Consider the following 22,644-nt stretch of genomic DNA (forward strand, 5'->3'; position numbering starts at 1 on the left):
GATGCATTCAGAGATGCACAGCGACTTGGACTTGAATTCATTTGTTGTTACATGTTGATGTGGTATCTAGCGTGTTAAAAATATCTTTTTCTCCTATTGCATGTTAAACAACTCAATGAGGGAGGATATAGATCATTGTGGGTATTGTACCTAGTCAGCCACTGTAGCTAGATAGCATGTGCATTTAAGTTACTAAGCACGTGCAAGATCAGTGCCATTTTGTATAGTCACTCAGAGTGAATGCAGGCATGAATGGAGATACACATGTGGGTGTGTTTGAAGCAATGAGTCAGTTAGTTAGCTTAAGTATATGTTCCAGTTACAGCTCCTGATGTGTTTATGTACAATAAACAACTTGAACCCATCACAGTGCCTCAGTGTCTCATTTGAATACAAGAGACATGCGACAGTGCTCACCTCACATTCAAGGGCTTGTAAATTGTGGAAAGAAGTCGTACTGAACTGGCACCACACCCAAGTACCATGTTCAGTCATAGCCTCATCTCAGGCTTTGTGCCCATTGAATGGCGCACAGTGACAGTTATCCAACTCCACAAAGGGGGGGGCCCACAACAGACCCCAGGAACTACCGCCCCATTAGCCTGACAAGCATCGCCTGCAAGGCCATGGAACATATCATCATGGAACTCATAAACAAAGACATTGGATATCTCCAAACTCTGGACCCCACACAGTTTGGGTTTGTAAAAGGCAGATCATGTCTCCAAAACCTGACAGACTTCTTTGAAGTAGTCACCAAAGCCAAGATGAGGGTAAGGTGGTTCACACAGCCTATCTAGATCTCACCAAGGCGTTCGACACCATTCCCCACTCTGGAATTATAGATAAACTCAATAAACTAGGTATAAATCCCTATTAGATGGATTGCCAACTGGCTTACTGACAGAACCCACACTGTGAAAGTAGCAGACTCCAAATCAGACTTCAGACCAGTGACAAGTAGAGTACCACATGGTTCAATCCTGGGTCCTCTCCTGTTTGGTATCTACTTCTCTGAAGTACAGGCTAACACAGAAGGTCTTTGGCTAACTAAATTCGCAGATGACTGCAAACATGAAGCCATAATCAAAATTCCTAACGATGTGGACATCCTACAAAAGGATCTCACGGAGACAGATTCCTGCTGTCAAAGACATGGTCTCAAGCTCAATGCCAAAAAGTGCACTGTCATTCCCTTTGGTAAAAACTCTGTACCCATGAACTACCACATAGGCGGTAGTCTACTTAACACCGAAAGTGTGTTAAAAGACCTTGGGGCACAGGTGGACAGTAGTCTCTCCTTTGATAATCACATTGCCACAGTGGTCAGGAAATCCTTCTACGTGGCACACCTCATCACAAAAGGTTTCTCATCCAGAAAAAAAGAGGTGATTGTTCCCCTCTACTCATCACTCATTAGACCCATTATAGAGTACAACGCCACTTTTGATATGTACCTCACAAGACATCTACAACAACTGGAAAGGCCACAAAAATACCTCACAAAGAGGATTACTGGCCTCAAACAGATGCCTTATGCAGACAGTCTCAAAAAACTTCAGCTTTATTCCATCACATATCGCCTACTCAGAGGCGATCTCTGCCTAACATACAAAGCTATGTCAAACCCAGAGCTGTTGGACATGCTCCACTTAAAGAAATCCCAATCCCTCCGAGCTACATGCTCTAGGGACCTAAACCTTGTCACCACAATAAACAGAACATGCTGGAGAGATAGATTCCTGTCCCAGAGACTTCCCATACTCTGGAACAGACTACCTATCTATGTCAAACAGAGCTCCTCATTAGCACTCTTCAAGAAAAATCTTGATGATTGGATGGGTAATAGGAAATTCACCCCGGGGATCACTTCTGTGGTTCTGCTTGACAGGGGCACAGGAAAATAATTTTCTTGGCCAGGGTACCTTTTTGGCTAGGCTTGTATAGGCCCTAGGGCCAATAGCCTAGTACCTACCTATGAACCTATAAGTGTGTCGGGCTAGGCATCTTATCACCCCCAGTGACTGCTGCCTATTACTGTTTCTTTTCAGCACGGTTTATCATATCGTACTACAAAATCTTGACTTAGTTTTAATGACTTGTACTCATAAAAAATGCATGTATTTTCATACTCCTTACATACACCAAAACATCATGATATCTGGAAATCATAAGGTGCATGGAAAAAAGAAAAAAAATATACAGAAAAGCAAACCCTTCTGATACTCTGCTGTGTTGGATTCATTTTATTTTTCACATTCATAGTAGTGCATATGTGCATGCATGTATGTATGTCATATGTTTTAATTACCAGGATATCCACTAGTTCAGGCTCAGGGAGAAAAGCATCTTTTGGATAAGATGTTGAAATGAGGTCCCATCTACCTGAGTTGTGAATAGCTTAGGTGGATGTTGAAGACTTCATTGCAGTCACTGAAAATTGCACGGTTATTTTCTTGGGGTTCTGGCCAAATTAAAAAAAAAAAAGATAAAAAAAACTTGATAATTCAGTAGTTCAGATAATACAAATCAAAATATTAGACAAAAAACAACAGGAATACTTTACTAACACTATTTGCTAGTGGATTGGAAAATAAATTCAGGGCAACAAAATTATTTTAGGTTACATGGCAAGCAATAGAAATCTACTTAGAACATTTAGAAATAGAGCTGTGGCTCTGTAGACCAGTTTAGATGTATACCTTACTTGATCAGGGAAGTAAAGGTTTCAGTAATCTCCTAAAATTAAGTATGCTGTGTCTCTCTGATACTGAAGGGGTGCTTATTCCACGAATGCCCAACGCAGTTTCTAAGGAAGGAGTTAATGCAAAACTTTGTAGCATAAACATACATACAAATATTTCAAGCATTAGCAATAATGCCCTTCTAGCCTGCCAAAATACCAAAAACAGTCACCACATTAAGTGTAATAGCAGTTCTTAAAAATATCTAAGCTAGTGCTTGCTGTCATATAATTCGGTAGTGCAACCCTAACATTATCTATAGTAAACCAATCAGCAGAGCTCTCACTCCTGACCAATCTCCTATGCAAGACGTGATAAATCTTTATTACTATTTAATAACTCCAGGCTTTTCCAGAGGTAGTTCTTTCTAAATGCTCTATGTACTGGAATATGGTCTCCTCTTAAATATCTGTATTAAACATCGTACAAGTTAAAATAGCTTAACCTTTCATAAAAACAAACTTTCACATCCATGGATGTCCTTGGTATATTTGTGCTGTACTCTTTTCCAATTTACTTATGTTAACTTGTTTATAAGGTTTCCATATTATTATTATTCCATACTTTAATGTAATTTACAAAAAAATTCATTATTTATTATTTCTTAGACTGTATAATTCATTTTAATACAGGCTACATATTTATAATTATTATCAGCCAATTGATCAATATGATCAGGAAAAAAAAATCAAAGCTGGATCTATACATATACCCCAGTCCTTAAATGAAACAACAATTTCAGTCTCTGTGTGCTGTAATAAATAGTCACCCTTCAAACTCCTCTTCTTCTTTCAGCTTTTCCCGGTTAGGGGTCGCCACAATGGATCATCTGTTCACTCATGATTGGCAGTGGAGTTTTACGGTGTTGAGTTGCTAGCCCGGCGCCCAACCTTCCACAGAAGGCACACACACGCACACACTCACTCACACCTAGGGCCAATTTAGTGTGTCCAATCCACCTACTGCATGTCTTTGGGATGTGGGAGGAAACCCACGCGACCACAGGGAGGACATGCAGACTCCACATAGAAGGCACCCCAGCCGAGAATCAAACCGGAGAACCTCTTGCTGTGGGGCGACAACACTAACCGCTGCACCACTGTGGCCACCCAGTCACCCTTCAAACTATTACTTCCAAATCTCATATTCATAGTTTTTGATTATTTATTAACATTGTATTCTCTTCTGACCAGCAGGTCATTTTAAGTTATTTTGCAGACATGCCCTATCAGTAACAGATGTAACTGCCAATCATGAGCGGACAGGTGATCCGCTGTGGCGACCCCTAACCGGGAAAAAACGAAAGAAGAAGAAGATTGTTTCTTTTGAACTGGAATTACATTTTGTGCCATTCTGGACAATATTTTATGTGACTTTTGTGGAAATTTAAATTTTTTTTTTTTTTTTTATGTATTAATGTCTGGATGCTATTTTTATATTATAATGCGTTACTTTTACTTTTGTCAGTAAATGCAACGTATACTGACATAGGTTTGTAAGTTGCCCTTTTTTTCCTGAGGAAGCTATAGCAGTCAGTTTGTTCAGTTTTGATGTGTACAACTTTGTTTTAATGAAGTTTCTAACTTAGTGTTTAATATGTTGTCTTTTAAAGTTTTTAACGTTAGGGATGTTTTCCAGAAGGTTAGCACGTGTGCTTACTTTCACAAATGAAGTGTAACAAATTACATGGTTAAGTATGGACTAGGTCCAACTGATGATGACATGAATAGAGAGGTTCTATTTTTAGTGATGAAGCGGGCAGGGTAATGATACTTAAAACTATTCTGAACTTTAATAAACATGCATATAAATACCACAACCTGACATGAAAAGTCAAAGTTAGGATAAACAGGTTATAGGTTTCATCTAAGCTTACAGCTGAAAGAACACATCAACTTCATAGTAATAAGGATGGTCCAGTTAGCTCTGAATATGAAATTATTTGCATTATTACCAGGCATGAATATACAGTTACCCTACCAGTTGTCAACATTAGTTCTTAAGTTGGACATGGAGGTGCCTTGTTTGATGTGCAGAGGAAGTTTAAGGTCAGAAATGTCATGAAAACCGGTATTGGTAATCGTATTTTGAAGGTTTAAGTCTTGATATTATGCATGTACATGTGTGTGTGTTTTCTGAAGATGCAAGAGGTGAAAAGTGCAAAGTTGCTCATAGGGACAAAATGTTAAGCATAGGCTGCCTCTCAGAATCTTGAATGAGTCAGAGTAGATGGACAGTGATTTTAATTTGTCCAAGTATGTTATGTAGCTTAGACATGTTTTATTTTTTATTAGAAAACTAAGGGCTTTCTCTCTCTCTGCTTACACAGGTATAGTCTAAGGGAGTACTGTGTTCACTGAAGGGTTGTGCAACAGTCCAAAGGGGTACTGTATTCATTCAAGGGTTGTGTAATAGTCCAAGGGGTTAGTATGCTCACTGAAAGGTTGTGTAATAGTCCAAGGGGTTACTGTGTTCATTGAAGGGTTGTGTAATAGGGGGTAGTGTGCTCATTGAAGGGTTGTGTAATAGGGGGTACTGTGCTCATTGAAGGGTTGTGCAATAGTCCAAGGGATACTGTGCTCATTGAAAAGTTGTGTAATAGTCAAATGGGGTACTATGCTCATTGAAGGGTTGTGTAACAGTCCAAGGGGGTACTGTGCTCATTGAAGGGTTGTGCAATAGTCCAAGGGGTACTGTGATCATTGGGGTTTTGTAATAGTCCAAGGGGGTACTGTGCTCATTGAAGGGTTTTGTAATAGTCCAAGGGGTACTGTGCTCATTGAAGGTTTTTGTAATAGTCCAAGGGGGTACTGTGCTCATTGAAGGGTTTTGTAATAGTCCAAGGGGTACTGTGCTCATTGAAGGATTTTGTAATAGTCCAAGGGGGTACTGTATTCATTCAACGGTTGTGTAATAGTCCAAGGGGTTAGTGTGCTCACTGAAAGTTTGTGTAATAGTCCAAGGGGTTACTGTGCTCACTGAAGGGTTGTGTAATAGGGGGTACTGTGCTCATTGAAGGGTTATGTAATATGGGGTACTGTGCTCATTGAAGGGTTATGTAATATGGGGTACTGTGCTCATTGAAGGGTTTTGTAATAGTCCAAGGGGGTACTGTGCTCATTGAAGGGTTGTCTAATAGTCCAAGGGGTACTATGTTCATTGAAGGGTTTTGTAATAGTCCAAGCGGGTACTGTGCTCCTTGAAGGGATGTGTAATAGTTCAATTAGTACTGTGTTCATTGAAGGGTTATGTAATGGGGGTACTGTGTTCACTGAAGGGTTATGCAATAGGTGGCACTGTGTTCATTGAAGGGTTATGTAATAGGTGGTACTGTGTTCACTGAAGGTTTGTGTAAGTGTAGCAGGACATTCATAGACCAGGATGAGATGCCAAGATATATATATATATATATATATATATATACATATATATATATACATACATACATACATATACATACACACACACACACACACACACACACACACACACACACACACACACACACACACACGGCATGGCCATAAACAAGACATGATGGTCAAAAAAAGAGATCACAGTCAATTTATGTATCGAAATCTCTGATGACAAGTTTGTTTTGAGGGGGAGTGTCCTTGGAGTGGCTTAAGGCAAGTCAATGAATGGAACACGAGATATTGGGTTTGATAACTGCATCTGGTTTACAGTGATCCGCAAACTCCGATGACCAGAGAATCTGGATACTTGAATAATTCATATCAGAAAAATAGATGCCCAATAAGAATAGAACATCCCAGCAACAGAAGGAGACACCCACTTTTACAATGCATGTCCTGCCTGTAAGCTAGTTTACTATGGAGCAGACTATTCAGAGTTGCACTAATATACAACATCTGACATGTTAACCACTCTTGTCCTCTCCTCCAAACCTCCAACACTAGGCTTCACTACACAGAGCATTCGTTCTTAGTCCTTGGTCCTGGACTGTGGGAATATCTCCCTTCTTTTCTTAAAGATCATTCATCTTACCCCATTTTCCGTTCACAAATAAAAGCACATTTCAAGACTCCAGGAAAATGCAACTGCTGTCTCTCTGTTTATACACCTCAACGTTTTAATTTCCCTCTTCTGTCTACATACCTTGTTCTGACTCTGTTTTTCATTGTGATTCTTTCAGCACTCCAACTCTGACGCCACTTTATATATATAATGCATGTATATATTGTGCTATTTCAGTCTTTCTGTATATAAGGTCATTTACCTATTGCCTTTATACCATCAAGCCAACTACGATATTCACTTTGTACATGTATAGATTCCATTTTGACATTCATTCTGTATATAATGTCATGTATTTACTGTGTTTGTGCTGAGACTGAAATAGGTCCATTGAGATCAGTGATCTACCCCAGTTAGCAAATTCAAAATAAAACGGTAAAAACATTTATACCCTGACATAACTGGTTTCCAGTCATTGCTCCTTAACTATCTTTCACAAACAGTAACAGCATCTACATTTATGTAAATGCGGCAAATTTTCCAAAAAAAAAAAAAATCTACTACTAATGCTCCTTGCAACCAAAACAGGTAAATCAGGATTTGCTATATGTGAAATGTCTGAATTCTGAACTGGCAAAAATCCTACACTGAAATAAATATATCTGCTGCAAAATTCTCTTTCCTTATCGTGATAAATGGACTCCATCCTGTCTAAATACATGCTAACCCAAAATTAGGCTTGAATGTTCTACAAATTCCCACTTTTTAAAAATGAAACTAAAATGCCTGTATGTGTCCTAGACCGTTTTGCTCAGCACTGTGCAAAGTACCACCAGGCACAGTTAAACTGAAGAGATAAACTGAAAGAACCAATAAAAACACAGCTAGAACTTCAGTCAAGAATGTCCACCCCTCAGAAACTGCAACAAGTTATTCTCAACCACTGCTGTACTCAGCAAGTTTACACCCTGACCAGAAAGCCAACTGAAACTAACTGTAATGAAATATAAAATTAAAAGTAAAATATGTAACAAATAACTCTATCCGAACCCACCACTCTATAGCACTAAGATGCCTAAAATCACTTATTACCACCTACAATTATCCAGCATCCATCTGCTTGTCCATACTAAATAACATTCAACACACCTATGTTCCCAGTTGGTCATTATGATCCAATGGCCAAAACCTCCCATTTGTCCACACACTTAAATCAGCTGGGCATTGTCTATACTCATACCATGTTGCTAAGGCCTGAAACTCCTTACCTGCATCCATCAGGTCAATACCTTCCCTCCCATCCTTTAAAACCATTCTGAAAGACTTCCTAGCCAATAGGTGGCTCTGTTATTGCTCAACACCAGGATAAACTCCATCGTGTATGTGAACAATTACCTATCCATACCTTATACCTCTTTATTCTACCTCCTTTACTCACTTGCTTGCCTCAATCAACTTCTGTCCCCTGGCTTTCTCTTTAAATACACCATACGCCTGTTTTTTCTTTCACTTCATATTGCAATTCCTGTTTGTATTACACTAACTTAACCTAATCATATAACTTGCATCTTTTATTAACAAATGTTCTCATTGTGTCGAATTGGGTACAATTATTTAAACTGCAGATTTTTGTTGCATTATTCTTGAAGATTTTAAAACTATTGCCCTTGAAATGTTTTGTAATACTTTGTAGCATTTTTCCTAGACCTCAGCTGAAAATGGACTCCTACCCAGTTGGACTTTCAGGGTAATCAAAAGAAAATAAATATAATGAATAAATAAATAACTAAAAATGGAGTGTGGAGAGTAGAAGGAAACTTTGTTTAACAAAATGGGCATGCTATCTGTCACAAGAATAGCCAGGTGACTATAACACATAGACTGAAAGCTGCAATTTAATAGTGAGAAAAAAAGTGTAAAGCATGGGGAGAACATTTAGTTTAACTAAAAGCTGCTGCAGCCTAACACAATAACAACCAGACTGTTTCAAACACTAAAAATTGCAACTTCAGTCAAACATTAAAAGTTGCAAAATTCAGTAAAATAAGCTATAAAATACAGAACACATTAAATGACCAAGTGCAATGTCATACAAGTACTTTCCTGTTTTTTTCTCACATGAAGTTTAAACTTAAAAATGCCAGTTAAGCTCTTGTCTGCACACTTGTTTCCAGCACAGCTTTCATGAAGTCTTTAAAAAAGATGCCAGGCAAATATAGTTTACTCCTTCCCTTTAAGACCACAGAACAGGCAATAGCTCACCAGAATATGAAATGCATCTTAACAATCACGGATTAAAATAAACACTTCTATTCTTGTGTTTAACATTTGTTCCTACTTAAATATATAAACACATTACATATAGATAAAATGACGCACACACACACACACACACACACACACACACACACACACACACACACACATCTATCTATATATCTATATGTAGAGAAAGAGAGGGAGAGAGGAGCCCTGCATTAATCTAAATGCTTGTTGGTCGACATATGCAGATGACTAACAGATGTGACAGACTGACAATGCCCAGGTAGGGAAATATTCCCTTTCCCCAGGGATTATGCAATCTCAGAGTTAGTATATATAATTAGCAGGGGTGTGGTGTAAGGGGTGCAGGGGGGCTTGCCCCCTGCAAAAAAAGGTTTTTTTTTTATTCTAGGGAAACTGCATGTGTCAAGGTTCTTTCTCAGTGCAGGAGTGGTAGTGTGTCAATGTTTGCTTTGTTGACCTTTTGCAGTTCTGAAGTTAACATTTGGGCTACTTGACTAAAGTGAGCAGGCCCATAAATATATACACACACACACCTACATGCATATGTGGATATACACATATATATATATATATATATATATATATACACACACACACACACACACCAAATTATTAGACTGTTCATGTAGAATGTTAGCAGATCTACACTGCAACATTTCAAATTTTGAATGCTGAATGTATAAAATTAGGATGAAAATATAAGAACTTAGAATGGCAATTCTACCTGACGGTGCTACCTAACTTCTGTACTGTAGTAGTATATGCAAGGAAGGTACCAAAATAAAGTACGTAAATTAAGTTAACAGAAGGTTGAAGTTTACATCCATAGGTGGTTACTGGGTCCAGAATGCCTTTAAAAGCCTAGCCGTGTGTACCAAATATAATACTACATAACCCTAATATAAAGGATCTTGCCTAAACTAGAGATCTTAGCAATAACTCCGCATATCTCTAGGAGGATCATAGGTGAAATCCCTGGCAGGAATTTATGGTTTCCCATCCAGGCTATGGTTAAACAGCGTCATAGAGGGGCGTTGATGTGAGCTGGTAGCTTGCAGCACAAATGCAGCTTGAACTGCATGAGCAAAAAACATTTTCTGACACACACTTTGAAGTAAAAGTGAAAATAATCTAGTTGTAGACATAAATAATAATCTGACTAAAATAGATCCAGCAAAGAGTTTTCTTAGGTGGACATAAGACACAAATGGTCCGGAATTAACTTTATAGACTCTCTCATTGCTATGATGCCTTGACAGTGACTTTACCTCTCCCCTCTTAGTGGAAGGGGCAACATCAGTAAGCACTCTCTCTATGGCATCATTTGTACAGTTTTGCCCACTTTGTATGGCATGTCTGACATCAGTAATGGCTAAAATATGTCTACTGAAAAAAGTGCTCTCAGCCTCCTGTGCCAGTCCTCTATGATATTCAGGCATGAAATACAGAACATTCATAGTTTACACATATTTGAAAAATCTTCAGGGAAAAGAAACAGTAAGTAACAATAGTTTTTCCCTTGTGTCACATTCTTTTTGGGTTTCCTAAGAATAAAAGTGTTCTCAAAATATTCAAAGACTTGTAGCAAGTTTGACTTCATACAACTTTATGCAACTTTAATGTGTTCCACTGATACAAATGGCACTGCAGATAGCACTTTTACTACGTTAGAGGAACTAATGTTATTAGTGTACAGTTTAGACAGGTGTAAACTCTGTAGATTTTACCTCTTTTGATTCAGGACATTTGCACTCAGAGATAGTCCAATTAGTTAACTAATTTAATAATACATTTACAAATCTGTTGCTTGTTGCTTATGAAATAAGACACGACTCAGAATAAGAACTTTTGCATGTCTTTACAGACTTTGTACTTTGTTTACAGTATGTTTAGCTGCAGTACTCTTAGCATCTCACCTTAAGATGGGTGATTGTACATCGTAGACACTATACATAGTGCCTACAGAGAGGGTCGTCTAAGCTCGACAAAGCTTTGCTCATTACAACTCAAGCAGCTTAAGTAATGTACACTGAACAAAACTACAACAATTCTAGTCTCTGAAAGGATAGTGGATGATTAATGAAATACTTATTACACTCACTCAACTGAAGCAACCTTCACATAAACCACCTGAATTCTCCTGGCTATTTAACTCTTATCTACACCAAACACTGGTGCTAAGCATCCACTTACAAAAGGGTGTAGCCAGGAATACCTGACAATTGTTAAGAATGCTAAGCATGTGCAAACTGAATATTATATACACATATGTACTCAATGTTTACCAGTACAAACATTCCTAATTAATGATATATGCAAACTGCATTTGTGTACAACCATGTGTAAGGAATGGGACTCTGTTACTACATCTAGTTCATAAAATGCGAGTTAATGGCAGCAGCCCCCTTACAAATGTATTTACAGAAAATACAAATTTACAGAAATTAAAAAGTAAATTCTAAATAAGCAAATATTAATACTAAATTAGCCCAAGACAAACAAATTGCATAAAAGAATCAAACTACATTTTTGATAGGCCGTCAAACACAAAAATAAAACTGCACAGTTCATACAGCACAGCAGCCTTAATAATCATATGCCCAACTGCATACTTCATGTAGCAAGATCCAGAAATCTTAATCACCGAATATTCTGTGTACAGAGCTGAGCATAATTTTTGCTCACCATCTCTCAGAAACATTGACTTTTAGAGGCTAGATGTTTACAAATATGTACACTGATGTCTACAATATGAATGTACAAAGGTTGCCTAGAAATAGGATTACTTTCTACAAAAATCAATTTTTATTGTTGAGAAGCCAACAGCTGAAAATGATGCAGTCTTTCAACAGATGTATGAGGTTAACATTTGGAGAAAAGTGTCCATATTTTTAAACATCAAGTGTGTTGGAGGGAAATTATATGAAGTTGTGATTAAAAATGTACATTTCTGGCTACATCCTTGTGAAGGCAATCAAAAATGTACACTTCTTTCCAAATATTACCAGTACCTACCAATAACTGGAGAGAGATACAAATTTTTAAATGTGAAATAGGTGGAGGGACAAACTATGTTTGGCTGGGAGAAAAAAATAAGCTTTTGGCTACACTCCTGCAACCGGATCTACAAGTGTATAAACTAACCTAAAAGAACTGGTATAACTGATGCATCACACCTCTCAACTGTACAGATTGTCACAGAATGTCCAGATTTTTGCCTCATATTTTTGGTCTGTTCCTCATAACAATTCTGTTTTTTTTTTTACAAATCACTGGGATAATCAAAAGATTAAAGTCATTAAATAATGACATGCATATGAGTTTCAGACTTCATATCCTTCAGAAAATGCATGCTAACACAAATCCTGTTATTCTAGCAGCTTTCTAAGTTTATAAACCAATATTTAAAATGTGTCCCTATTCTTGGCCCTTTGCCCCCATTATATCAGGCTTTGTCCAGATTTGTTGTGCTAAGAGGTTGAGAGGTAAGTCAACAGCTATGATCTATTTAAGCCACAATAATCATGAGACTACCCAGTACAGTTGTATAATTAACCAATATTCGCAGAACAATCATGAAAGCCATAGTACAACACTCATCTTACTGAACACACATACCTATAAGAGTCCCCATTAGTCATATAGTGCACAATAACTGTAGCATACCAAATGTACATTTAGACTAATAGTGGCAGACATAGGCAAAGTTCTTAAGTTCTTATGTCCACAATCAGGGATGAAGGACGTCTTTCAACTTCTTTTTCTCAAGAATCATGGAAAACCATGACATAGAGGGAGGGATGTTGCCCTAGGTACAGCAACTTATGTGTGATTAGCAGGTCCAGTGTCTAAGGCACTGGCAGGGAGAGAGGGATTAGTGTGCCAATCCCACAGGGATGTTATTCAGCTAAGCTCTTTCCGTGGGGAGTGGCCGTCTAAAGAGGGGGCATAGCCCTTGGATGCAACAGGATAATACAGGGGAGGAGGGGATATCAATGTGTCAATCATTATAAATGACAAATATGTCACAGTGGAAGCAGACAATGTCTGTTATGAACTGTGCAGTTGCACAGGTGATTGTTAATACTGGGCTATGCTATATGAATAGTATACCTTCGAATTCCATGTCAGCTCCAGCCTTAGAATGGAGATAGTCCATGGAAAGTACGGGAGGCTGGTAGACCCAGCAATGTATGGGGCACTAGGGTAGCTAAAAAGTATAAAGGAAAAGGAGGGGGAAGAGTCATGAACAAACCTAAAAGTAATATGGGACAAAGGCCCAAAATCAGGAGTAATTTTTAAGCATTACTCTAATTCACAAAGGTTAACAGAAGAAGACATTTTGCATTAAAATTTACTTTCTGAAGAATAAGTTTGAAACTCTAGTGGCAATACTGCTTGACTGTAATCCTCAGTTATTTACCAGATAATCAAAAAGTTTACGAGGGACGAGGAGAAAACATAAGGTAAAATCATTAACATTCTGCAAAATCAGGAACAACTGAAAACTATTAGAAGGATAATGTTTAAAATAGTAGTATGAATTTGAACATTAATAGAATAAGATACATTTACTTAACATTCACTTTAAAAGATTACTTAATATACATTTTATTAAGCAAATGAAGACTGTGACCTTAATGAATGCCATTAGTTGTTTACCGGATGCAATTACATTGTCTCAAAAGAAAAATAACTGACCTTACATCTGGCAGATACAAGTATTGAGAACATACCCCTCAAGTGTACCTCATTATATTTAACAGTGCTCATTTTGAGTCTTAAAAAGCCCATGTTCCTCGCAGTTCCACACTGACAGGGTATGGCACACATTCAGTGTGAGGTGAGTAATCAAACAAAAAGGAGTGAAACAACTTTCTCTGACAGCAGTCTTCTTTTTTCTCCACTATTGTGCAGTCTCAGAAAAGATTTAATGAAACTTGTTTTGCTCCCTTTATTTTAATCTTTCAGCACTTGATGAAAGTGCTGCTGATTGATCGACACATATCTGAATTTTTTAACATATATATGTTATAAAACACCAACCAGCTCATATTAACTCATCATAAAACTTCTTAAAAATGTGAAGTAACACATGAAACATCCCCTGAACTTCCTAGTTGAAGTTGTTGGTAAACAGTTATTTGTTCCATATTTTCTTTTTCCTTTATTATCCAGGTTAGTCTCACTAGATTAATAGCCTCTTTTTCAGGAAAGACCCAAAGTAGGGTTACCACCTGTCCCACTTTGCGAGGGACAGTCCCTCTTTGGACAGTTGTGTCCTGCAAAAAAATTGAAAAAAATGGCAAATGTCCTGATATTTTAGGACAAAAATATTTTGTATATGTTATGTAATAGTTGCATAAAACAGTTATTCTATATCTGAAACACCTAAATGTTATAAGAAAGAGAATAAGTAACTAGAATGCCACAAGAATAAGCTATTATTTGGGCAAAAAGTGAAGTTCTGTCATTTGTACTGGCCTTAAGTATGTTTTGCCCTACAAAATCTGACCTTTCTCCCAAAAATGTCCCACTTTGGGCATTTGAAAAGGTGGCAACCCTAACCCAAAGTAGTATCATACCTCTTAACTATCCCTGATTTTGAATAAAATTTTAGGTCTATCCCTCTTAATCTCTCCTAGAACTGGTGATTTTTGCAAAAAGATGATGAACTATGCTTAATAATGAATGATAATTAGCTTTATAGTCTTCTTTTAATTCAGGAAGTGTTTATTAATTCAAATTCTCTTATGTCAACATGTCAAGTTAATAGTATTAATATTTTAAAGAGGTGTCCCCGATTGTCCAGGATTATTTCTAGATTTGTCCCCATTTCCGCTGAGACCTATGGGTGGCATACTTCTCAATGGTCCAGATTTTTGCATCCTGTTTTAGTCTATTCCTCATAATGGTGGTGTTTTTCTGTCAAATCATTGAGGAATTATGTCACTAAATAATGACGTACATTTCAGTTTCAGACTTCATATCCTTCAGTAAATGCATGCCTAACTTTATTAGCTTTCTAAGCTCACAACAGTAATATTAAAAACTTGTATCTGATAGTGGGACTTTGTCTCCCATTATTTTAGCTTTAGATTTCTTGCCCTTACAAGTCGAGAAGAATGACAACGTTTATACTCCTTCTTATTCTTCCGGCTTTTCACGGTTAGGGGTCGCCACAGCGGATCACCTGTCCGCTCATGATTGGCAGTGGAGTTTTACATTGTCGAATTGCCAGCCCGGCGCCCAACCTTCCACAGAAGGCACACACATACGCACAATCACACCTAGGGCCAATTTAAAGTGTCCAATCCACCAACAGCATGTCTTTGTGATATGGGAGGAAACCGGAGCACCTGGAGGATGGATAACGTTTATACTATAGAGGACAATTTGGCCAGGGAACCGGGTGAACCTCGCCTACCCTTTTCGACAGTCCCTTTATAAGAAACAATGTTTCATGTTTTGATTGTTACTACAACATGAGATCGAAACAGGGACAACTAGGATGCGTGCTGGTAAATTGCCAAAACCGTTTCCCATTCTGTTTAATTTATTGCAGTGTCAACAACTATGTAAAGAAAAATTATCTGCCTCTGGATTCATCCAAGACAGAAACTGCAAAACGCAACTTGCTAGGTAACTGCACATGAAAGTCTTCAATACACATCGAGATTCTATCTGCCACTCCACATTTTCTTGCGAAAAAAATATATGAATCTTTGTGACACTTTCACAACCATCCATAATTTTGCACGCAAAGAAAAACACGTATTTATATCACGATCTAAACAAAACACAACATGATCTGTAAAATGTAGCACACTTTAGAAGTACCGTTTTGTTTTAATCTGAGTCTTGAGCTGGTAATGTGTACTGGAGCTGTGTACATTTCTTTTAGCGTGTCTTTTCAGTCTGACAGCCCAAACGTTTATAGTTTTGACCCAGCAAAATAAACCTCTTCCACACATCTCTCCTATGGAGGCAGCCATTGGTGACCTCTTGATTTTCGAATGTCATCGGTGTTGCATAATGGGAAATGTAGTTCAGTAACTAGAGGACTGGCAGCAATGGCAGGAGATCGTTTTATAAATCGCTGTAGAGAAGAGGCGGAGGCTAACTGTCCAGATTTTCGTTGAATGTCCTCCCATTATTTTAGGGTTTGCCCATATTTCTTCACTAAGATGTTGTCCACAGCCAGTGTGCAAAGGACAGACTTTCACTTTTTTTTGCAAAACTAAAATTTATTTATTTATTTTATATTTCTTTACCGGGAAAGTCAGACTGGGCAATTTGTCCATTTTCAGCTGAGGCCCAGGGAGAAACGCTCCACATATTACAAAAAAGAGAATAATAAAATGTGTGTAACAAAGTAATTGGCCTTAATTAAAAAAAGTACTACATAAGATTCACATAGGTTAGGTTAATAGGTTCATGATACAGAAACCTCCACATAGTACAAAACAGACCGATAGTAGATATATAACAAATATGATTGTGTTATTCTTGTAGCATTTACGTTGATTATGCTATTACGTATAACAGTTAAGTGTTTCAAATACAAAATAACTGATACATTTAAGGAGCACTTATGAAAATTTTTTTTGTTCTAAAAGCTCAGGAAATTTGCCATTTTTAGTTATTTTTGCAGTACACAACTACCCAAAAAAGGACTATCCCTCGCAAAGAGGGACAGTGGCTACCCTACCTCAGGAATGATGTCACTAAATAAAGACATACATTTGAGTTTCAGAGTTCCTATCCTTCAGAAAATGCATGCTAACACAATTCTATCATTTTAGTTATTTTTTTTTTTAGTTAATAAGAGCAGTATTTAAAATCTGTCCCTTATTTTGGACGTTTGTCCCACCATCATTTTAGGCTTTGTCCAGATTTTTTTGCAGTAAGAGTTAGAGAGGTTTGATGTCCACATGTTTGTTCTATATTTTTGGTCTGTTCCTCATAATATTTGTTGGTTTTCTGGCACATCACTGAGGACTGAAGTAACCAAATAATGACATACTCTGAGTTTCAGACATCACATCCTTCAGAAAATGCATGCTAAATCAAATCTTGCTATTCTATCTACTTTCTAAGTTTATAAGCGTGATATTAAAAATCTGTACTTATAAATATCATGCTTATAAATTTAGAAAGTAGATAGAATAACAAGATTTGCTATTTAAAATCTGCCCTTATGGGATTCCAAGATGGTGGACGTCCAGTGAGCACCCTCTCCACGTAGCTCCTATCATCACGTATCTATCTAATGCAATAATCCACTTAGATGCACTAAAAAAGGATTGATACTAAAGGGAAAGTCAGCTCACATCAGTACTTGGCACTTTAGAGGATTATTTTTAAGCCTCATCCTGTTCAAAACTTCTATTTTTATTCTTGGATATATCTGGGACTCCTCACCACATGTAAATCTTAGGCCTGAGATTAAAAGCCTTTTGGCAGCAAGCAAACTGAACTCTACTTCCACAAACTTAAGATGTCTAAAGATTTGAATACCATGGAGACCCAAATTATGAGAACGAAGCTCTCTGTCTTAGCAGCTCCCAAAAAATAAACCTTTTCTAAGAGACAGAAAACATCAATACAACAGCAAGAAATCCCCAAGCCTAATATAAAACAAAAATCAGAAGCCACTTTTCAGATGGATGAGCTGAAACAAGCTCTTTTACCTATACAAATGTCAATCCAAAATTTCTCTACACAACTTTCTAATTTTGGAGACACTATAAGCCAAATTGTGAACCGCATGGACCAGATGGAAGCAAGATCACAAGCCAATGAGTTTCAGATAGCAAAACTCAAAGATGAACTGAGCGCCAAAAATACAAAAGTAGCAGAAATTCAGCAAAAAATTACTATCTAGAAGCTAGGAGTAGGTGCAATAATATCCTTTTAAGAGGTCTCCCTTAGAAATATGAAAATAATCAACTCATCCAAATTACCAAACAGATCTTCGGTTTACTACTTCAGAACAGTGACAACTCTGACAGCATAATAACTGAAAATGCCCATCATGCACTATATAAAAAACAGGATTCAAGTTATCTAAGACAGATCTAAGTGAAGTTATTAAAATTTCAAGACACACAAACTAGGAGCCAATATCATCAAAACAACTGCAAGAAACTCCCAAGCCTAACATAAAACAAAAAACAGAAGCCACTTTTCAGATAGATGAGCTGAAACAAGCTCTTTTACCTATACAAATGGCAACCCAAAATTTCTCTACACAACTTTCTAGTTTTGGAGACACTATAAGCCAAATTGTGGACCACATGGATCAGGTGGAAGCAAGATCACAAGCAAATGAGTTTCAGATAGGAAAACTCAAAGATGAACTGCAAAGATTAACTGTTAACTGCAAACTAGGAGCCATAATCAAAACTCCTAATGATGTGGAGATCCTACAAAAGGGCCTCACTGAGACAGATGCCTGGTGTTAAAGCCATGGCCTCAAACTCAATGCCAAAAAGTGCATTGTCATCCCTTTTGGTAAAAACTCTGTACCCATGAACTACCACATAGGCGGTAGTCTACTTAACATCGAAAGTGTGATAAGAGACCTTGGGACACAGGAGGACAGTCGTCTCTCCTTTGATAATCACATCACCACATTAGTCAGGAAATCCTTCTATGTGGCACACCTCATCACAAAAGGTTTCTCATCCAAGAAAAAAGAGGTAATTATTCCCCTCTACTCATCACTCATTAGACCCATTATAGAGTACAATGTCCCTTCTGGTATGTACCTCACAAGACATCTACAACAACTGGAAAGGCCACAGAAATACCTCACAAAGAGGATTACTGGCCTCAAACAGATGCCCTACGCAGACCGCCTCAAAAAACTCCATCTTTACTCCGTCGCATATCGCCTACTCAGAGGTGATCTCTGCCTAACATAGAAAGTTATGTCAAACCCAGAGCTGTTGGACATGCTCCACTTAAAGAAATCCTATACGCTCTAGGGACCTAAACCTTTTCACCACAATAAACAGAGCATGCTGCAGGGATAGATTCCTGTCCTAGAGACTTTCCATACTTTGGAACAAACTATATCAAACAAAGCTCCTTATTAGCACTCTTCAAGAAAAATCTTGATGATTGGATGGGAAATAGGAAATTCACCCCGGGAATCACTTCTGTTGCTCTGCTGTACAGAAGCACAAAAAAAAAAATTTCCTTGGGTGGTGAAAACCAAGGTACCTTTTTGGCTAGGCTTATATAGACCCTAGAGCCAATAGCCTAGTACCTACCTATGAACCTATGAACAAAAAATACTCTTTGCCATCAAAAAGCAGAAGCAAATCCTGTGGAATGGCCATAGAATCACCCTAGCCCAGGATCTCCCACTATCGAATAAAGCCAAAAGACAAACTCTGTCACTATTCTTTCTGGACCTAATAAAACGCAATATTAAATTCCAAATGCATTTCCCTAACACCTTAATTTTCTATAATAATGAGGTAAAGGTTGCTGTGGACTCACCTTTAGAAGCAAAAGCTGCATTCCTCAAATGTTTTGGTAAGGCTCCGGAACTGTAATATCTTATCCCCATCCAAGATCTGTGTTTTGTCTTCAGCCTATTTTCGCTCTTTTTCATCTTTTATAAAATAAGAACAATAGTTCCAGTTTGATTGCCACAGAATACTGGAAGTATACCCCTTAGCTGGAGAAACGTCTTCAGGATCTTTTTTTTTTTAAGGTAAATGTTTCAGGTCAGGAGATTTTATGGCAACTTCCTGCGGCAGCGCTGCCCTTCTCCTAGTGATTTCCTGCTGGCATCAACGTGAGTCAAGGCCTCCAAATTCAAGCTAAAATATGATAGCCTGCAACATGGTAGGGGGTTTCTTCTTTATCTCAGGTCCACCCTCCCCTACCTTTCTGCGGTGCACCAACCTCGGCTGTATGCACACCCTTCTGGATCAATGTTATTGTCTCCATCCTGCACAGGCTATACCTGACTATTGAGACTCTACAATGCAGGACACTAGTCTCTACATGGGGGATTACGTAAGCTACAGCCTCTCGGATCAGACTATTTTCTTGACTTGTATTGTAAAAAATTTTTTTTTTAAGGGCAGAATGCATGATTTTCAAAAATGTGGCAACTTCTTTAGCTCAGAAAGGCATTCGTCATTTGCAACGAGATAGCGCTGAGTTGCTGGAATGAAGAAATTTCACCACTAGGTGTATTTCTTGCTGGAATGAAGGCATGCTATATAAGATAAGGATAAGGAAAAATTTTATTTTTTTCTGGTGTTTACTCCGTTCTTGATTTAGTTATGTAACACGTATAACTTGAGGATAACCTGGCATTTCAGGCCATTTTTGTCGATATCTAATGCTGTGGTGCCTAAAGATTACTGAGCCTATGCTCACTAACACTTCCCAGGCATCCTTATCTCGTTTTTCCATATCTTGGTTGATGTTGTTGTTGTTGTTGATGAAGATAGAAAATTGACTAGGCACTTCAAATCCTGGTGTTCATTATAATTTTTTTTTTTTTGACGCGATGTTGGTACTAAAAGGAGTCACTAACTTTGTTTTTGACCTGACATCTTTATTGACTGTTTAACAGTTTATATTTGTTATATATTGCATGCTGTTATATTTGTGCTTTATTGCCTGGGTATTATGGAGCAAATTTTTTCCCATTGCTGTTCTCAACATTCTGTTCTGTGAAGATGGGGAAGTGGGTATGCATCTTACAGCTCTATTCTGAGCTATGTTGCTATCAGTACATGTTACTGGCATTCGACTTGCACATGTTCAAGGTTATCAGTTATCTTGTAAGTTTTAGGTGACAATATTCATCTTAGATAAGTAGCAGGGATTAATTAGAACATGACATACCTTGACTAGCACTCTTGTGATCTTATTATATAGTTACAAGTGATTACATTCATTTCACCTGGTTTATAATGGGATTATATGCTTTGTCATACTCTTAGTGGTATATAGACAGTGATAGTGTTATCTTAGAAGCTGTTACTATACTTTAGTTGCTGCAGATGCTTAGCTCATAGAGACACTCTAATTTACTGCTTACTAAGAGATCATCTGATCTCTTTGCTCATATTTGATCCTATTTCACCTTGGATCATAGGAGCTGGTTATTATTTTTATGCTTGTTTTAAGTATGGCTCATCACACAACAGCATGGTCTAGTTTTAATAATTTCTTCAGGGGAATAATTCACTGACGCTGATAAGACCTAAAATAGCCTCTCTGTCTAGTTATTAGTTTACTAAGGTCCTAAGTTGGATGACATGTCTTACACAAGGTCTCCAGCCCAACTGGAAGTCAAAGTCCCTAGTGAGTCCCTTCAGTATTATCTACTCTAGAAACCAAGTTAAGACATCATTATATTACCCTTTTCAGTTAAGAATTATTAAATGTGCATCCTCTTTTTTTTTATTTTTTTATTTTTTTTTAGTCTATAGGTTTAGCAAATATTACATATAGGAAGCTAGTGGACATGGTAAGCAAAGTAAAGGATGACCAATCGAGGGATAGTTGAAATATTGTATATTACTTTAAGGTTAATCAGAACTTTATCTGTAGATTACATTCTTATCTCTTTAACACGTTACTTAATCTGGATTATTCTTGCTACCTTCCTTTTTCAAGCTCTTTCAAATAAGTTGGTTAGGTGGTTCGGCACTAGGTTAGTGTTGAAAGAGTCAAGTGCTACTAAACTAATGATGGCTTTTATTATATCTATAGAAATCACTCCTGGAGTCTGTAAAATAAATGAACACCTTAGATCAAAAAGGAAACTGCTCAGTTTACAATATAAACTTTAGAGATGTGGACAATAGAGTCATGGAACGTGAGAGGCTTGCAAGATAAAAGTAAGAAAAAACTGTTGATGCACCTAATTTTCAAATCTAAAGCAAACATATGTTTTTTACAAGAAACCCACATGTTTGGAGATGATTGAAGAGGGGACATGAATAGAAAGTGGGTAAAATATATCATTGCTGCTGGGGACAGGACTAATTTTAAAGGTGTAGCTAATATAGCCAAAAACTCATTTCAAGAATCAGTCATCGAACATAACTCTGATCCTAATGGTAGATGGTATTTCTACATAGCCCCAAGTCCCTTTGATGGGAAAACAATCCTTTTCCTCAATGTTTATGACCCTTGCCAAAGACAACAAGATTTTATCATGGAAATATATAATCTCTTATGTAACTGTCAAGACCATTATCTCATTGTAGGTGGAGACTGGAATGCAGTAATTGACCCGTGTTTAGACCATATTAGTAATACAATTCCACAAAATCTCCAAGCTTCGAATGTCCTAGCTGAACTCATGATGGACCTATGCCTTATTGATCCTATTTCCTTTGGAGCCGACATAGTTAAAAGCAATATATATATACATATTATTCTAAATGCCATAAATCTTGGTGAAGGCTAGATTTCTTTCTCATCTCTGAGGCCCTGTTAAAAGGGGAAGTTAAATACTACCCCGATCCCAGGTATCTATCTGACTATTCAAAGATAACTTTGATATTAACGCCGCCTGTCTTTACACCAAGTAAGATCAATAGGGGTAATTGGTCTTTAAACAATAATTTATTATTGAAACCAGATGTTA

At 37.5% G+C, this 22,644-nt stretch overlaps 1 protein-coding gene across 1 annotated transcript in view; it reads right to left on the bottom strand.

Moving 5' to 3' along the window:
- GATB (glutamyl-tRNA amidotransferase subunit B) overlaps positions 1 to 16,052 on the bottom strand; it is a 677,264-nt gene extending 661,212 nt beyond the window's left edge. Inside the window, exon 1 of the mRNA XM_044062037.1 lies at positions 15,849 to 16,052. Coding sequence (XP_043917972.1) covers positions 15,849 to 16,003 — 155 coding nt within the window. The 5' untranslated portion in view covers positions 16,004 to 16,052. The remainder of the gene's footprint in view (positions 1 to 15,848) is intronic.
- Between the last annotated feature and the right edge of the window lie 6,592 nt (positions 16,053 to 22,644).

The sequence above is a fragment of the Protopterus annectens genome, chromosome 2.part1, assembly GCF_019279795.1.
Source record: "Protopterus annectens isolate FY-2018-M chromosome 2.part1, PAN1.0, whole genome shotgun sequence".
Taxonomy (NCBI): Eukaryota; Metazoa; Chordata; order Ceratodontiformes; family Protopteridae; genus Protopterus; species Protopterus annectens.